The sequence below is a fragment of the Callionymus lyra genome, chromosome 11 (assembly GCF_982586985.1).
Source record: "Callionymus lyra chromosome 11, fCalLyr1.hap1.1, whole genome shotgun sequence".
In the NCBI taxonomy this organism is placed as follows: Eukaryota; Metazoa; Chordata; class Actinopteri; order Syngnathiformes; family Callionymidae; genus Callionymus; species Callionymus lyra.
Genome location: NC_141828.1, coordinates 19,824,757 through 19,844,934, shown reverse-complemented (window position 1 = coordinate 19,844,934; position 20,178 = coordinate 19,824,757). Strand labels below are relative to the sequence as shown.

The 20,178-nt window shown below is 37.4% G+C and overlaps 1 protein-coding gene across 1 annotated transcript in view; it reads right to left on the bottom strand.

Moving 5' to 3' along the window:
• Window positions 1-19,920, bottom strand: part of LOC148069556 (E3 ubiquitin-protein ligase NEURL1-like) — a 45,938-nt gene extending 26,018 nt beyond the window's left edge. Inside the window, exons 1-3 of the mRNA XM_087802322.1 lie at window positions 19,654-19,920; window positions 9,173-9,414; window positions 7,458-7,779 (exon numbers count right to left, since the gene is read on the bottom strand). Coding sequence (XP_087658448.1) covers window positions 7,458-7,779; window positions 9,173-9,414; window positions 19,654-19,687 — 598 coding nt within the window. The 5' untranslated portion in view covers window positions 19,688-19,920. The remainder of the gene's footprint in view (window positions 1-7,457; window positions 7,780-9,172; window positions 9,415-19,653) is intronic.
• Between the last annotated feature and the right edge of the window lie 258 nt (window positions 19,921-20,178).

The window sequence follows — 20,178 nt, the reverse complement described above, 5'->3', positions numbered from 1 at the left end:
TATTGACCTGGTAAATATAAGCTTGATCAATGTCAAGTGTGTCGTGAGAATGGCTCAAGTTGCGAGACTGTCACTCAAACCTTAACTGTGATGATCAAGGTCTTTTTTTTAATCTTTTATAAAGAAGCATGAAAGTGATTTGTGGGACATGCCAGGACTAATATCTTTCCCGCCCGACATATATTTAGGCCAATGATATTAAAGATCACCTTGTCTCGCGGTGCCTCTCGAACTGTTGTCTCTGTCTCTCGAGGTGGAAACACTTGTGACATCCCGCCTGGTGTCTGCTCGCCTCCAGCACCGTGATGCTCCACAACGCTAATATATCGCAAAGTCGTGTAGCGAGATGATTGATGTCACCGCCGTCGTCTTAATCACCTGAGAGCGACACAGCCGCGCCGCAATCTGTCAGACATTTTGGATTTTCTCTAATGACTAGAGTGAGACGGGCTGCAGATGATGTTAGCTGACGCCGGTCTAACGGATCACTAGCGCTCTGGCAGTGATTAAGTGACTCATCTGCATCCAGTCAACAAACTCCCACTGGAGGATCTTGCATCCATCAAAAGATAGTGTTGGCTTCTCTTGCTTATCTAACTTGGAGAACATCCATCATACCTGTTGGGGACGATGGATGATGCCGGCTTGTTCCAGAGCTCAACCGGTGAACAAAGTTTGCTGCTGTACATAATGAGAATATTTTGATGTAGCATCCCGCCTTCCAAACAATAAACCTGTCCCATGTGTATTTCACTTTAAACCAAATTTGTTTCCCATTTATGATTTACCAAAATACATCCGCCCAACAATCAGAGGTACAAAACTAATCTGTCCCTTACAGTAAGTTAAAGTGATAGTTCAGACGATAATTCAATTTCACTCATTTTCTACTCACCCTCATGTCGACTAAGGGTTGGGATTATTAGTGAGTAAAAGTTCCTTTTTAGAGTAATAGACAAAGATGTGTGTTCATTTTAATGTAGCAACTTATTATTCTGATTATTTATACATATATATAAATCAGTGAGTGTATGACACCTGTCAATCATTTGTATCAGATTCACCCATAAATGCATGACCAGGAATGCTCCATACAAAACAAAATGGCATGTAGTTAAAGGGCAACTAATGTGAAAAGCCATTTTTCTTTCATGTTTCAAATGTTGAAGTCTTCCTCTCCAAAATGCAGTAAGTCCCTCATCATGACCATGTTTTTTAATTTATAAAGTTCTCCCCCGTCTGAAATCTCAGCGAATGAGAGCTTACGAGAGTTGAGTCCATTATGACGTAATAATGGCTTCACTTCTTCTCCAGCCAGCTGTAATCATGCCCGCTTTGTTTATACAACGAGTCCCTTAGCGGTGGAGACTGCTGGGATTTATGATGCGCAGTGACAAACCTCAATGCTTGACCAATCCGGCAGAGTGGGAGTGGTTATTGTTAACAAGGTATTATCCCTTTCAGTGGGCGGGGCTTAAGCACATTTTCTAATGTCAATATTTCAATGCAAAGACCGTTTTGTACAAACAAACATATTGATGAATACAATAGAGTCCAACATCTATTTAAGTCACACTTACATCAACACATTAGTTGCCCTTCAAATACCTGTTTTTCTTGGAAATACAACAGCTATGAATAAAGCTTGAGGAACTTAAGAACACACATGTTTTGATCATAGACTTAAAGAAGCATTTCCAGTGCCGAACAGCTAACCTACATAACACCACAGATGCTGCGCAGCAAAGCATAAAAAGTCGAGCCGGGCACTTTTATTGATGGCTGCAGCACTCGCGCGGTGATGTAAGACGTCTTTCGTAAACTGCATGTCCTGCATTGTTGGTCCGAGCTAGCCTGAGGCACCGTCAGAGTCCTGCTTCGTACTCTTACGCAACAGCATCTCGGCTTTCAGTCATCCTGCTGATCTCGGGATCACCTGTGACTCAGTATGTGCTGACCGAGCTGAGCCAAAGTCTCCAGATGAAAGCATCCGCCGCTCTCGAATTAGAACCTTCGAGCAACAAGAAAGGAGTTTGAGGGACGTAACTCAGGGGAGGCGGCACAGTTGCGATGGCAGCGTTGCATTTCGGCTTTGATGAAAGATTCATACGACATGTAAGGCCCGGAATATTGAACACAGTGGGTGGGCGGGCGGCAGGATGAATAAGCCCAGTTTAACTAATAAGTTCTATCATCATTAGTCATTGATTATTAATTAGAGTGTTGGTATTTTAATGCAGAGTTTAATATCATTAAGGAGAGTTTGTGTCTTTAGGGCTTACTTAATAATGAGAACTTTACCCTCCTGACACCCCAATGTTTCCCATATACAAATCATGACAGAAAAAATAAAAGGTAGTCAAACGGATGTATTATCGTTAAGTCTATGCATATTTTGAAGTCATGTAATACATTTTTAAATCAGGTTTTTGTCTTCATTTTATTCTTAATTTGAATGTTAGGTACAATGTATTATTATTATCATTATTATTATTACAACTAAAATTCTTATTTTTACAAATATGAGCTTAATTTAAAAGCTAAAGTTTCTCATCTTCAACATGAAACAAATAACGTATTTTTTAATCCCTTCGACATTTGACATGGCTCCTTGTTAATAAAAACTTAAGTACGTACATTAATAAACACACTGCTTTTAGGCATTCCATGGTTTCTTTTCAGCACATGGTACACACATGTACTGTATCTTTATCTTTAGACTTAGATTGTGTCATCTTGTTCTTTTTCTTTATTTCTCTTTGTTCTTGTTCTTATTTTATTTTTATTTATTTTTTATCAGAGCATTCATGGTTGTGTGTTCTGTAACCATTAAGATTTAAAGATTTGTCAATTTCTTCTATTTGTTTAAATAGAATATGTTTAATAAACTTAAGTTAATGTAGGTGTTGATATAAATGATATAAATACTAGCTTTACGCCATATAAACCCAGATATCTCTTTTAATTAAATTAAATTACAGTTTATTTAAAGTTACAAGTCATAACACACTTTACAGTTTACTAACTACACTATATATATATGACTTCCTTTTAACAGGCAGAAACCTTGAGCAGAACAAGACTCGGTGTGAGTGGCCTTCTGCTGTGCCAGGCTGGGAGAGTGAAATAAAACAGGGGGATGACGATTAAAGAAGACAATATGTGAATTTTGTTTGTTTGTGAACATGATAAAATTAGCTCCTTAGAGGAGGTATGTTCTCTTATAGTGCTTTAATGGTTATAGCGGCTTTTGTGAAGTTTCGGTCGACTAACTTTTCCCTGGAATTGGACCAAAGAATACAATTAAAAATAAGTACTTCATAGTTCATAGTTCTTAAGATTGGATGAATATTCTGCTATTGATAACATGATTAAATATATCTGGAAAAAGTTCATAGCATCTGTTACAATCAGTCAACAATCTACTCTCTGGTTGTTTGTCGAAGAAGAATAGCGTCAGGGACGAGTGCTGACCACTGCGTCGGCCTCTTTTACATTTAATCCATGAAATATTTAGAGCACAGCAGTTATTCCAAACAGGACATGATCACATGTTGCTTTAAATACAGGAGTGACAGCTGAGTCATCTGACAAGGAAGGTCGCAGCAGCTTTCAGGAAAGTCGCTTGTTTTTAGGGGAAAGCACATTTCAACCTTCTCTGTCTCAACTGAGAAAAATGCCTTTTTTTTTTCTCTTTTTTTTTTTCCAAACACCAGTCTGGGCTGCTTATCTGGAAGCGAAATCAAGGTCACTCAAGCGAGCTATTCCCTCCACTTCACAAAGCTTATTCACAGCTCCGTGCTCCATTTGTTTCCTCCACTAAAAACAACTGGTAATTCCCACCTGGAGATTGTGTGATAATTTCACAACAGGTGAAATCTGGCTCAGTCAGCTGGAGCAGCATTAGCTCCAGTCCCTGATCTGACCGTCATTAGGAGTGGAAAAAAAAACGCAGCCTTCTGGTGGATGAAACGTGGTGCCAACTCAAAGCACCAGGCTTTGATGAGTCCGCCTGTGGTAGGGGGGAACGCAGTCGACTGCCAACTCGACACCATAGAGATCCACGTAACTCTTGATTGACGACTCTCTCGGAAAGCAAAGTGATTCAGCGGAGAAATAAATGTTGCTAATCATTGACACATCTGCTTATCTCAGGGTTGAACATAATTGCTGCGTCTTAATCACCATTTCAATTTGATGAAGTTCATGGAGAAGTTTGAGTCATTCCCCTTACAACTCATATTTCCTCTCACAGTGAGACCACTAGATTGCAGTATGTACACTCTTACTTCGTAGAATCCATCCGACGCTTATAGAACGGAGGTTGAGCCGGCAGCTTTGGGGGAGTCGAGGTCCCAGTTGAGTGCCGGATCACACTGGGGCACCTAATAAATATAGGGGACCTCTTGCGTCGCCTATATTTAATGGTGTGTTCCACTTTCAAAACTCATAGAGGGATGAAATAACACCCAAGTCAGCCGTTGCTCGAGTTTCAATTGCATCCCGGATGAATAGCTTCAAAGGAATAAGTGTGTCCCTAACATCCTATATGTATTCCCACGCCGGGGACTGAATTCTAAACTAGATATCCTGCAGTTCTTCTGTCAAAATATATGATAGCAACAATATGTTACACTCAAGTTGACGTTTGATATTAGATAAAAAATGTTTTTTTTTGCAAAATGGGAATTCCATGTACTGTATGTCTGGTGTATGTGTGTTCACCAACCTGAAAGCATGTTTAATTTCCCGGAAAACAATAAACAAACTTCTTGTTCTCACAAAATTGTATTTTCAGTTCAAACACTTTAAAGGGCAACTCATTATTAAACCCAACTCTCCTGACTCACTCACAAGTCCTCCTCTACAAGATGCAGTAAGTCCCTCATCATGACCATGTTTTCAACTTATTACTTAATAGTTCTCCCACGTCTTAAATCTCAGCGAATGAGAGGTTACGCGAGCGGAAGCCGATTATCATGTAATCATGGACTTCACTCCTCCTACAGCCAGCTGTAATCACGCTCTACTTTATTTATACAACAAGTCCCTTGGAGGTGGAGACTTCCAGGGTTAATGACATGCAGTGACAAACCTCAATGCATGGTTATGTTAAACACAATTTGATCTTCAGAAAAACTAGTATTTAATACCAGTTTACGCTGGTCCAAAACCTTTATCACAGTTTTTAGGAACCAATATAATGTTACAATGTTCAATAATTCATCTGAAAAATAATAATCATTTTTGTTTGTGCTTGAAATAGAACAAAGTGTTGTCTTTTTTTTATTCCTACTTAATTTTAAAGTGCAACTAATGTGAGGTTCTACCCCGTCTGAACTCTCGCAAACAAGGGGTTACGAGAGCAGAGTTCATTATGACATAATAATGGTCTTCATTCCTCCTCCAATCAGCTGTAATCACGCCCCGCTTTGTTTGTACAACGACTCCCTTGGAGGGGGAGACTTCTGGGATTGATATTTAGTGACACATCTTGAAAATAAGATAGTAAAACAAGATTTATATCCAGAAAAGATCATTGTTTAGGGAGGCGGAGCTTAAGCACATTTTCTAATATAAATATTTCAATGAAAGAGTTTTGTACAAACAGACACATACTGATGAGTAAAATAGAGTCCAACATCTATTTAAGACACACTTAAATCAACACTTTACGACTTGTGAAAAGTGTAATAAAGTAAATCCAATCAGAAGTTGAGCTTCTGTGTTTAAAGTGATCTCAGGGCTAGACTGAGTGAGCAGAAAAGGTGAGAAAATTACATTTTATTCACACCACCATCCATTTATTTACCGAGTGACTTTTTCAATGTTGTCTATTCATTCCGGTGCATTCCAAAGAGTATTTTGTATAAGAAAGTTTCATTCATTGGTTGTGTGAGAGTGTAAGAAACTAGAGGAACCTCTCCTGCCTCTCTGTTGAGGATGAACTATTATTAACTGCATCACTGACTACAAAAAAGGTGTGTCATGTCCACATGTTGAGGATCACTCAAACACAAGTGACACAACGGCGGTCACTTGAAGTGGACGTCAGACTTGGATCTCGGAAGTGAGACATTCCACGGCCCTTGACTGTCTTTCGAAATAAAAAAACAAAACAGACGTGCCATTACCTGACATCATCCCTCCTCTTGTTTGCCCTGAATAAGGGTGACCAACACACGACCACTTGTGCTTCGACAAGAGCCGCCGCTACTCATGGCGGCCCGGGCCAGTGAACCCAAGATAGCGGCACTATGGCGCTGGATACCACATGGCCCATCAACAGATAGCACGCCTCTTGCTGTCAACCACGCCACCAGAAACAAGGTTAAATGGCCCTATCTCCACAAAATAGGAGCCTAATCTATTTTTATTAAAAGAGCTGACAGCTTGTATTCCGGGACGAGACTGAGCGCAGTTGTTGGAAATTATTATAAATCGACACAAGAAGTTCTGTTTTCTTTCGGGAAAAAAAAACAAATGGAGGCAGCTGTGTGTGATGCATGACACAATTCATAAAAGTACCAGTTTATCAAGTGTAATTGAAAACACAAGCAATATTCCGCTAATGGCTACACGGACCTGCTTTTGCTCTTTGATCTCAGAAAGTCTTAAAGATAGTTCCCTCAGCTGGCGATAATGTATTTCATTCATTTATGACTTTGATCCTGGTCATAATAAAAGAAAAAACAAAAAAACTTTGGTCATTAGTTTTCAGGGTTGCTCAGACTGGAAGACAGAGTCACTCAGTGTAGTACTGACAACACATGAACACAAACTCGCTAAATAAGATGGATTACACTGAATAAAAACCCTTGTTTCTTTCTTAAAACTTTGGTACTAGCAGCTCAGTAACAGTAATACATACGCTTTATATTATTTTGAGTAATTAGGAATAAAAACGCTGGATTTAAGAAAAAGAAAATGTAAAATTCTACATAACCTTCTAGCCAGGAGAAACTTTTAACCTTTAATGCCCTTGAGAAACAGAAATTAAGTCAAATAAAGTTGTATTATTTCTTCTAAACAATGCTGCATTTTCTACAGGTTGAAGATCATATTTGTAAATATATTACATCCATTTTGTCATTGACAATATTCCCTAAGTAAATCTTACTTTTATCACTTTAAATTGTATTAAGTTGTGACTTCTTCGATCCATCTCTTATTACCAAACTGTTCAGCCCAAGCCTGATGGGACGAGCTGTCGATAATATTTCTTATAAAATCTCCAGAAAAATAGTCTCATCAAATATTATCATGAAATTGAAAGACGTGCCAGAGCTTGGGTCATTTCTCAAATAGAACGATTTTTTTCTTTCATTCGACCACTGCGGCAGCTTCATTTGTTGCCACTTACCTTCACTCCCTCAATCCCACTTCCCAGAAATATCCTGAATTCAGAAAGCGTCACCGTTTCTCAGAAGTTCACGACCAAACGCAGCGTGACTCACCGAGCAGCTGGATGCCCCTGGTGAGCCCGTAGACGTCGATGAGAGCCCATAAAGGTTCCGAGGCCTGGACTCCGCTGAAGAACAGCATGGGGCTGGACTCGTTGATCCTGTAGAACACGCGACCTTTCTTGTCCACCCAGAAGGAGACGATGTTCCCCTCGTTTGACAGCTCCTCCGGCAGGGCCTTGGCCCAGAAGCCGCTCTGCAAGACCAGATCGGGGCAGGCGTACTTGGGCAGCGTGTCGGGATTGATCCTGGAGGGGTCTTTGGACGTGAAACCAATACGCAGAGCTCCACTCCAGCAGCTCTGCTTCTTTGTGATCTGCAGAGGACAGACGGACACACTTGAAACACGCATTTGTAGCACGTCTTCCAACTGTTGTGTTTATTTCTTAAGCCAGAAGTGTTACATTGATAGGTTGCCTTTCGATAATCGTTAAATTAAGTCATGTTTCAATGTCATCTACACGTTTTAATGATTTACAGAATTATATTTAGAATAAGTTGGCATTTTGTAACAAAAATCTTCATTAGTTTAACTATAATAATGATACTTTATGCTCTCAAAAACGTATAATTTGTTATGGGGTCAATTTTATTTTGGTTTTATTTTGGTCTCTCACTTCCTGTTCTCTCCTCTTCCATTTCCTGCAGTCAACTAATAGCACACAGCTGGACCTTGTCAGCGATCAAGATGCCAACTTCAACCATCTGAGTCCAGACCTGTGTCCCAGATCAAAGATTTTCCTTTCGCTGGTGCGTAGTCGTTTCTCTTGCTTCTTTTTTCTGTGGATTATTCATTTGGATGTTTGTGTTTTGCCTTTTTTGCCCAAGTACCCGAGTGCTTTAGTTAATTCCTTTAAGTGAGTGTTTTGACTTGTGTTTTCTCTTTCCTTTTGTTCCCCCGTTTTATTTCCCGGTTTGATGGACACTTTGTTTTTTGGGCATTTGGACAATTAGAGATTTTGGACTCTGGTTTTCTTTGTATAAGTATTTGTATTGCTCTGACTTGTTATTTATTAAATTTGTCTTTTTTTCCTTTTTTTTAACCATATATACTATTTATTTTTTCTCCCTCTTCATAAAGTGATAATTCTTAAAAAAAAATTTAAAACATTTTTAACGGTAGGAAATCAAATAATATTATGAAAAGAGTAATGCTGTGAAATTTGTCTGTTCAGTGGTTTTAAGGATTATTCTCTATTAAAAGATAGTTTTTTTTGCCTGAGGTGGGAACATTCGTACAAATCAAATAAGAGACATTCTTATAAAATACTATAATTGTAGTATAATTTATTTTGATGGATTTCTCTCCGAACAAACACAAAAAAGTCATTTCTTCCACAGCTAGAAGCTGCTACACTACGAAGACCCGAAAGCAAAATGGGTTGCATTACTGTAACTTTTTAAGTGTGTGAGCACATAATGTGACTGCGTTTCACAAGCCGCCACTTCTTGGTCCAGTTCTAAAAGTTTGCATCACTCTCTCAATTTCCAGACATGGAGGGACTTTTGGATGAAGTGGGAGCTGGTTCTGAGCTGCAGATTGAGCCCACACAAAGAGAGGGAGCCAAGATAGCGAGAAAACTAAACAATGGAGCGAAAGATGTGGGATGAAGAAAGAAACAGTGAGAAAATTGAAAACAGCAAAAATAAAGCAACGTTCGGATGAAAAGGGAAGAAAACAAAGAGTCCTGAATGAGCGTCGTCCTCACCTTTAGGCGAACCTGTTCATAAACGGCCACCGGTCTGTTGCCGAAGGTGATGGCGTTGCAGAAGCTGCCGTGTCTCTTGACCGTCCTCTGGGACATGTCCATGACGATCTGCGAGCCCTTGGTGCTGGGATGGAAGAGCAGCGGGAAGGATGAGAGACCCACACATGGCTGGATGGGAAGACAGCGTTTCTGCTTGTGGTGACATCGGCTGGACGCGGCAGGGAAAGGCGCGTTTATGGAATCTAGGGTTGAGAAAGGAAAAGAGCAAAATTGAGGTCAACTTAAAATGCATCTTTATCACAGCATTTTAAGGACCATCTACCCCACCTTTTACAGTCATAATTAGAATTAAATGGGAAGAAATATAGAAGTAGATCAGTGCCATCACAATATTGAATGGTTGAATTTAACATTTCATATTTTTTAAATGTATTTTTTTTAACCATTTTATATTTTCGTTTAATAATTTAATTCAATATTTTAATTATTTCCAAACTGATTCCAAAAAAAATTACACATGGAGTTTGAAATTGTAATTCCAATATTTCCAAAATACACTTTATAGGTTCAATATTTTTAATTTCATGGCGTTTCAAATTCAGAGTAAATACCAGCCAGTGCGTCAATGTTGTCACCTGATCGTCTCTGCGTCACATGATTGGATGAACGTTCAAGTAGGTTTAATCTTGTTATACCAGCTTTTATATTGAATTTGAAAGTCTTCAAACTGTTTTTATATTGAATTTAAAGGCTCCAAATTAAAAAAAAGAAAATTGAATCTATTCATTATTATTATTGGAATTAGAATATCCAACTCAAAATGTTGTTGTTTTTTTATTCAGTTATTCAAAAGCAAAAAACAATTCAACTATACAATTAAAATAAATTCAACATTTTAATATATAAATGATTGAGCAATCAGTAAAAAAAATATTTTTAGATGCCCAAACATCCCAAAGTCATAGATCAAGGATTGTCAAAGGTATCTATGAATCCTAACGGACGTTTCTAAATAGTTATTTTCAATAAAATAACAATAAACATGTTTATCTTATCTTAAATAAAAAATGTTCATGTCATCTGTGATTAATCATTCAAATATGTTCAAATCATTTCTTACACAATCCACAATTTGTTGCAGAGCAAGTTCCCAAAATAAAGACCCATCAGAGAATGAGTGAGTCACAAGTTTCTGCATTTTTCCCACGACAAGAACTATCTTCCCACTGTTGATGTCTCCAACACACCTAAAAGACATTTGTTTTTCATCATTTTTCCTTCTTCTGTGAGATCAGAGAGGAATTTTTCACTCCCTTTTCATTAACAGGACTTCTTCTCATTCCGGTCTCTTTGGGTCTTGACGCCAAGGTCAGTGTGGTGTTCGGGAGGACGTTTGTTTCCAGACATTGGGTTCTCATTAAATGTCCAGGAAGATGACTTGGAGTTGATTGATGGCGAGGAGAAAATGTCATCATGCGTGTCCTCTGCACGGTGACATTTCAAGGTTTTTCCTGGGTAATCTACCAATCCGGAAGACGGGAACCCAAATGAATTATTCAGTCACTATTGACTTATTTAAACATCTAAGTATAGAAATTGCATTGAGGTCACATGGCAGCTCTGTGGCCTTAAACATGCCCAGCTCTTCAAATAGCATATCATGTTTGTTTTTTTAAATTCTGACAGAACATATGCAAAGTTTTTTTTTCTTTCTTTTTATCATAATTTAAATAAAAGAACATTTTAAAACATTTGATGTTTATTATTTAGTTATGAATACACCTTAATCCAACACTATATTTGTTTTCTAGTATATTTATCTTTTTTTCAGATTGTATTTTCCTTTATATAATCAAAAATCTCATTTTTCTACTATTATTCTTTTGGTTTAGTCATATTCAAGTGTTATGTCATTGTCGTATATCAAGTGAACACAATCAGTTATTTTCACTGATAACAAGAACTAGTTTCCTGTTGTTTTTGTTTCCAACACTCCTATGAGACACTTGTTTTTCATTATTGTTTCCTCCTCCTTCCATGGAAATCAGAGGAATTTTTTACTCCTTTTCATGAGCAAAAATAATTGCTAATATATATCGATTTTTTTCTTCTCCTTTTAATTGAAATATATAACATTTGATTCATTATTATCTAGTTATTTAACAATATATTGGTACTGTATCTATTGTTTTTTCTGGTGAACTTTGCTTTGCAAATGATATTTTCCTTTATATAATCCCACACTCTTTTCTATTATTTTATTGGTTTAGTCATATTCAAGTATTATGTTATTGTGGTTTATTACGTGAACACAATAATTTATGTTCACTGACCTGCTCAACAACAGGTCAGTATTTTAATAAATTGCCTCAGAAGCTCATGTTAATGAATATTGAGTGATCTTGAGAGGTTACAATGTTTAAATTGGGAAGAATACCAAGTGTCAGGAGTGTTAACAAATAATCATTTTAACTCTAAAGGTTTTTTAAATGGTTTGTTTGGATTCCCAACGTATGAAAAAACATGAGCTATAAATGTATTTTGGATTGATATTCATCAAGGCAACAATCGTCTATTCAACCAACACTGAGTCCTTCTTCCTCTACAACAACGGCCTTTAATAAAGTGGTGACAAGTCTTCGACCATATTGCCACCGTTATGTCATGTCGTGCGTTGCGTCTCCGGGAAATACAAAAAAGGATTGTCCAGAGTTCCTCAGCAGACACTGCTCAATAGACGTTCGTGTGACGTCACAAAACGGTATGTGGTCAAAACCTTGAGACACCACAACGATTCATCTTGTGTCCCACGGGACAAATATAGCTCATGAGAAAACTCAGAGATTCAGATAAAATGAAGGAATTTGATGATGAGTAAATTGGCGTTTAAATTGATGCAAAAACCACCATTCAACTACTTTTCAAGTACAACTATAATACTGAAATATAACTATGTAAAAGGCATATATTTAATATTAATCATTGTTTTTATTATTTTGTAAACAGGAAGTGTATTTTTCCAAGTATACATTTTCTCTATATTCACATTTCAGAGGCATAATATGAACAACTAGTATCTACATTGTTATTTATTTTCTCTAAGTAGTCATTTTAGGATTTTAAATATCATTGATATCATTGAGAATTAAGTATTATTTACACACAACCCAGTATAAACCATTGGAAAATGGTCCGTCCAGTTTGAGCAAAACAAATTGTGATAATCATCCAACCAGTCTCTTTCCTCTTATCATTTCTTAACATCTTTTTCTTAATTTTTATCTCATGGTTTGTTACAAACGGACAGTTTAGTCCCCGATAAATCCATTTCTTAGTGGTGTAATAAAAGTGTTTTTATCAAATATTTTACCGCGAAGCTTCGTCCCCAGAAGACAGAGGTCTTTCGAGGTAAACCTTTGAGTGATATCTAATACATTTGATATGTATCATTGGCTCCGAGGACTGTAGCCTCAGCCTCCGCGAAACCAGCGAGCGAGGGATAACTTGGGAGGAGAAGAATTTAGTTTGGCACAAAAAGGGATCAGTTGATCGGCTCAGGAGGGACGGACGTAAGGATGCGACACACATCAATCACGGGAGTCTTTGAGTGGTAGAAGCAACACTTTGAGAGTCAAAAGAAGCAGAGCTGGAGGCGGATGCACTGTCAACATCAATTATCCGGCTGGAGGTCACAGAGGTCAACAAACTTCACAGCGGGATTAGCCTAAGGAAGTGATGAGATCTGTCCCGAAATGCTGAGAGCTCTCCGGGTGCCATCGCGGCTGTCATGGCTGAGATGTTTTAATATTGCATGAAAGACTGTGTTCAAGCTGAATATATATCCACGAAAACCCGACCCAGTCAGATTAGGTTAATATGTACCTTCGTCGGTAACACTTTAGAAAAGATATTACGTTTATAAGCCACTTATTTATATGTGTATTAACAGAAAGTGAGTCAATTTTTAACCATCATAAAGTACTAACCTTGTTCATTGTGACTATATTTTACCCTTAATAGTATGATATTAAGAATTTCACTTTGAACAACACCTTAATTACTGATTATAAACAGCTAATAAAGATGTAATTAAAGAATAAGTTTGGTTACACTAGCTTCTCTGTATTACCATTCATTCGGTATAAGTACCACGAGGGAAGTAATTCACTATTAATAATAGTCTTTAATGTACAAAAAAAAATCACAACCAACAAAGTATCAAGGTCATTTTTATTAATCAAAAATTAATATTTGTAATTGTGAATACTATTCTAAAGTGGCAGCATGTTCGTACTAGTATTTGACAGATATAAGAGTCAAAAAGTGTCCGTTCTACTAGGGCAAATTACTACTGTACTACTACTACTACTGTAGCTAAGGGGCACTTATCTACAATAGTATTAACAGCATCCTAATAACAATACATATTCACAATTACAAACACTTATTTTCGGAGATTAGGATGCTATTGCTACTAGTACAGTTTTGCTTTTTTACTGCAAAAGTATTATTAATAGTGAATTATTTCTCTGGTATGCACAGTCACAGTGAACAAGGTGAGTAAGTACTTTATAATGGTTAATGAGTGAATCATGTGTTGTTATTACATATAAATAAGTAGCTTGTTAATAGCTGTTCCCTAAAGTGTTAGCTCATCGTCAATAAACAACTTGTTCATGTGTATTAGCAGCATATTAACCAGTTATGAAGTAGTAAATTACCTTTAAGCATCAGGTTTAGTATAACTGTATTCAATATAAGTAAGAGTAAGCTCTTAATACAAGTTAATCGGTTAATGAATGGGAAAAAGGTTTTCCTGTGTAAACATGTCTCAGTTGATCTTTTTTTCTAGTGAGTATCTTGATGCTATTTTCACAGTAAAATGTAAAACATGCACTTTTACTAGACCAAGAATACATTATTTACTCTACATACTTTCAATTTTTAGAGTCTAAAATGAGTCTTGTTTTGTAAAAAATAAATGGGTAGAGTCACTCAGACATCTCTTGACACGTCAAGACACTTGTCTCAGGCTTTAAATAAAACCCATCATTCATTGAGGTTCTTTGCAAAGAGGAAAAGGCAAACTTAGGAGCCATAAGATGAGCTTGTCTCGTCTTGAAAATTAATTAGAAACTGGTTTGTGGTGCAGAAATGGTTGAGAACCCGAGCACTTGGCTTAACTTTTCCGACTACACGAAAGAACTGGAACATTCCTCGTCCGACATACGAGGATCGTGTTTCATTTCGTGGTGTTAGTTTTCACATCGGGACAAGGAAGTCAAGGTGAGACGGTCGCTCGGTAGACTTTCCCTTTAGTGAAATTCGATCATGACATAAGTGGCAAGGAAGGGAAAGGGAGGCTTTGTCGGTACAAGTCGGGATGATTAAGATTGCGCTTCGTTGAGTTTTTAAAAAAGCTGACACGGGTGTCGACACAGAGCAGAGACGCTCGAGCGATGAGGATGTTGTTTATCATATACTGCTGCGATATGTAAACAGTCCCATGGTTTAGTGTGAATAAACACCTATTGGGAACATTTCTACACCTTCATGCAGTGTGAAGGAACATCTTAAGTATACTGAGGATCTGGAAAAGATATTCCTAAATGAGTTCGGTATTTAAGTCACTTTAATAGTCCACCATCATTCCTTCTCTTCTACTGCATCTTTTATTAGTGATTAAAAGCATCATGGGAATTTTAGGCACGAGGAACATTTTCATATATGCGGCCCACTCTTTATCAGGATCAATCGGGGCAGAAACATGTGACTCGTTCTCTGTTTAGGGAGCTCAAGATCTCGAGCATCAACACATGCTAAACTGTTGCCAGAATTGGACGATTTATCAAATTCAATCTTCGGTACTTTCTCCACCACATGTCCTGCTTACAGATAAAAGCGTATTGTCACGAGTTGTTTGTCTTGCTCAAAGGCATTTTGGCAGTTCGGATAAAGAATGTAGTTTCTGTTGAACTAAAGGTGTGTGTTTTATACACGATGGGAAGGAATATGTATGAGTAAAAGGGGGATAACTGGTTTGAAAAGCTTTGATTGTTGCAGTGCATTGTGGTGCTTGTATTAGTGTTGAGGTTCTCGGTGCAGACCGGCTGTACCATAGTTTATCTAGAGCTCCGTGAGGCCTGTGAATCCCTTGACAGGCCTGCTTATATTGTAGACTAGATGGGACAGAAATAAAACGGTGAAAATTATGTGGTAATTACCGCTCATTTCCAAATGGACAGTTGCCAGTTCCATCAAAATAAAGGAAACACAACGAGACTCCAGTTGCATTCTTACAGCCGGATGTTTGCCTAAAACCAGAACCAGGTCACTGAGTAATCAACAGCATCTGATGCTAAAAAAGCTTCTTCAACTGAAGCCAAAATAAACAATAAACACTGTATCCCTTCATGATGAGTTTACGATGTGCCAAAATAAAAACTTGTTATCTGTCATATGAGATGCTCAAAGTTGAATTCCTTCATCCATATACTTTAACAAACGAGGCCAGACGGTACAGTTATTTCTGCCATGTATTGTCATGCTTCCTTTTGTATAATCACTTCCTGTTTTCTTCCTTGTCTCCAGGTGTTCGACCAGTGGGAAAGATCAATGTTATTCATGTGTATGGTAATTGGCCGCATTTTCTTATTATTTTATTCAGTGTTTTCCTTGGATTTTTTATCTTTTCTTCTGTCCCCAGTGCCTAAGTTTAGTTGTTGTTTGTTCCTGCGAGTGTTTTGACCTCCTTATTTTCTTTTTTCTTTTGTGATCTCTTTCGTTTTCCTGTTTTATTCCCCGGTTCAGTGGACACACTTTTGGAGATTCTGTGAGATATCGGACTCCTAGTGTGTATGTGATTGTGGACTCTTTTTGCTTGTGTGGGTGGAAAAATAAATAAAAATCGATACACCGATATAAATCGATAACTTTGTTCATGTTATCATATCACTATTCAACAGCACTATATCGATTTTTTTGGTTTAAAATATTTATATATATATATATATGTATATATGTCTCTTTTTATCATAGTTATATGATGGTTTATATTTCAAAAAAGCATGTGTAAAATAAAATACAATGAAACTTACATTGAACATGCAAATACTCGCACAATCATTCAGAATTACAATAAGAAAACTTAGTATTATTATATATTATATATTCAGTATATTATACTCAGTTTGCTGCCGGTGTTGCTAATACAACATAGGAATTATTTTTGTGGTGTCAGTTCAGAATAACAGAATGAAATAAGATAACAGAACCAGGCACCGAGGAAGCCATTCTGCAGCCTAATTAATGTTGGTGTTACAATTGAATTTCCATCAGTTAGATGGCAACATTCGTTACGTCTTCAGCAGATAAAGAAACAATGAAAACATCCCCAAACGAAAATCGAGGACAGTATACAGCAGGCCCCAGCTGCTTTTGAAAAAGCAAAACTTTGGACATTTTTGGGATTTCATCTTCATCATCATCAATCATCTTAACTGAAACAAACTGAAGTCAACTCAAAAGCAAAAAACATAATATTCACTCTCTTGTACATTCCTTGTTCTCTTTCTTCACCACACGACACAATCAACTGCCATTTTTTTTTAATGCTGGGAGACCAGTGCTGTGTCTCAAATCGCATACTAATCTTAGTATGCTAGAAGTTAGTATGCATCAGTTTAGTATGCATACTAACTAGTACGCAAATTCTCCGCAGATAGTATGTCTCAAATCAAACCCTGAAGCTACACACTAACCGGAAATCACATGACAGCTTCTTCTTCTACTTCTATTTAACGATGTTTCAAGCAGCTGTTTGATCACTATCGCCGACACCTGCTGGCAGCACGTATTGCAACTTTGGAAAAAGAAATAAAGAAAAAATATGAGAATCTAAATAATCGCGAGATATTTAAGCTGGTATCAGCAGCGAAGACGTGTTTATCCTCCTACTGCTGCTGAAAATACACATTTAAGTATATGCATATATATGCATTTATATATGACGTAACTTCCGTTTAAAACGTCACTAAAATGGCAGCTGTTTAGTATGGTTAGTGTCCATCGAACCATGCTAGTTTTGTGGGCGTGTTAGTATGCCAATTTAGTATGCATGGCGCACTAAATTTCGCATACTAAGAATTGAGACACACTAACGTACTAAAAATACTAACTTTTAGTACGCTAGTATGCGATTTGAGACACAGCACAGGAGCAGAATCCACCTGGACTGAACCAAACCACAGGGGAACTCCAATTTGTAACATGAAAAGATTAACATACATAACATAAACTTTTGTTTAATCAAAACATGTCAATTACACCAACTTTCATGCAAACATCTGCAGTTGTTGTTTTTCATTTAAATAAAATGCCTTTGTGTATTTACACGTTTGGCTTTAGCTATTTTATTTAATTTGTGGATTTCAATTCGATAAAAAGGAAATGTTTATAAAATAAATTATACTGAATAATAGACATGTTAAAGTTCTCCTGTTTGCTGTCGCTAGTTTATCAGAATCAGACTTTATTGACAATAATGTAAGAACAAAACGGGGGTTTCTCTGGCTTTTATTCCAGCTAGTGAAGTAGATACTGTTGGATTTAATCGCAAGATTAGTTGAGTGAAACGGGGGAAAAAAAACCCCTTTAACATCAAAGATCCGTGTCGTCTCAACAATACCTCCATACATGCTTGCGTCCATACATTAAGTCCAGTGACTTGGAGCAAATATGTGGTATTGACTGTTGTAAATGAGTTGCTCGCTCTGACCTTGGTTCCAGCTCTTGAGCTCAATCTTTAGGCCCGATGACTTTCCACTGAAGAAAGGTTTAATCTCCGTGGCCGTTGTTGAACGGAGAGAAGCGAGACCTACATATTTGAGCCGGACAGACGTCCACCAGTTTGACGGAGATTAGAGATTTACAGTCCCATGTCCTCCACAAAGCGCGTCCTGTCAGCTGGCCAAGAATTTCTAGTAGTAACAACATTGTTATTCTACACCCCATCACAAGGTGAACACTGGGAGGGAATTATGGGTAAAATACACTGGAGTCTTTTGGTCTATCTGATGACTAGGTAGTGGAGAAAATTCCATTAACCCACTGGAGATAAACACATGTTTATGATTGATGTCATTTGAGATAAAATGCACTGAAAACCGTTTAACTTGTGCAGGAAATGTTTCTGCACAAATTGACATTTAATGTTGTGCATTTGTTAACGCGCACCCACACTGCTTCTCGGTTACGTCACGCATCCTCACACACCCACACTTTGGCATCAATCCACGTGTCCACCAGTGGGTGCTCGACTATTTCCTTCCGCCAGAAGTGAAACCAAAATAAAACAAACGGTTCAAAGACTGAATAAAGATGAGAAATGGATTCTGAGCTGTCTGTTGTTTGTTTGGCATCTTGCGGATGGATTCAACTCTCGCTTTTGTGAAAGAGCTTGAAACTTGACCTTCTATGTAGAGCGTTTCATTTGTGCTTGAACTTACTTTCATCAGTTCTGAACCGTTTGGATGCAAATCTCTTCATCTATTGTCAGACATGGGGAGGAAACGCTTATGAAAAAACACTTGGTTTCAAAAATAAACAAGGTATTTAAAGAACATCAAAGGAACCAAATTAAAAACGTATTTATAAAGAGTTAGCATGACCACAGTAATTAGCCATCCTTGTTATGCAAGTAACTAAAGGTTATTTGTAAAGCGCCTTTCTAGACCAAGACTGGATCAGATCACTGATGGAAGGAGGAGCCTGGCTATGAATAGTTGAAAGTAAGAATCATAATTTTAAATTGATCCTGAAAGAAACTGTCAGCCAGTGAAGAGTTTTAAGGATTGGGGAAATGTGAGTTCTTCTACAAGAGCCGGTCAGAATATATTCACCATCCATAATCATTTTATTGCTTAATAACACAATAAAAATAAATTGTTAGGTTTTTCAGTTTTTGCTGCTAATGCTTATTAGATAATAAGCTGCAATTGTGCATTTCTGATTTAAGTTTAAAAAAAAAGAAAAAAGAATACAACTTTATATCTCGGCACAGTTTAAGAGTAGTTTTCATAGTACTAATATACAAATATAGAATGATATAAACATTTAAATAAAGTAAACAAAGTGTAATACTGCCACCTAGAAAAAGTATATTTCACCTTAAAACACTTGTTGGCGCCGCAACTGAAGTTCTGAAACTTTATTGAATATGAATGAGGGAGCATTTATAAAACCTTGGATTTTTATTGTATGTCCATCAATCGAAATGCAACTAAAATAAGAAAAGAAAAAGGCTGAATAACAAAGTTTGGATTTTTTTGTTTTCTAACTTGTCCAAATAATTTAACTGAATAGAATCATGTGCAGCCGATTTATTTAATTCAATGGCGTTTATAAATATAAACCATCTTTTTTAAATTCAAGTTTGACATTTAAACTAGTGCATGGAAGCGACATATGGTGCTGGTTCTTACCGTAGAAGGTGTTCCTGGTGATCTGACCTCCCATGGCTGAATGCAAGGTGAGGTGCGTTCACGTCCCCCTTCGAACTACCGGTGGATTTTCAAGTTGCGCCGCGGCGACATCTCAACACTGAAGCGGATCCTTCCGTCCAAATCCTCGTTGAATGTCAGCAGCAGCAGGAGGAGGAAGATGAAGATGAGGAGGAGGAGGAGGATGATGTCCAAACACACAGAGACATGAAGCCGCAGAGAAGACAGATCGTCCAGTCCGAGCAGACACGCTGCAATTAACATAGAAGGTGGTGATGGAGGAGGAGCTTCACTGCCGACACTCAACACACAGAGCAACACACACCGACACACTTTATTATACTCTTATTATACCGGTGTTATTACTAGTAGTATCATCATTAGAATACACTATACACAGTCATTATTGTACATTCAATACAAACTGTTGTGTAGGTCAACAAATAAAGCGGTAAAAGAAGTAGTTACAATATTTAAAATAATTATTGTGAATTGTGTGAAACAAAC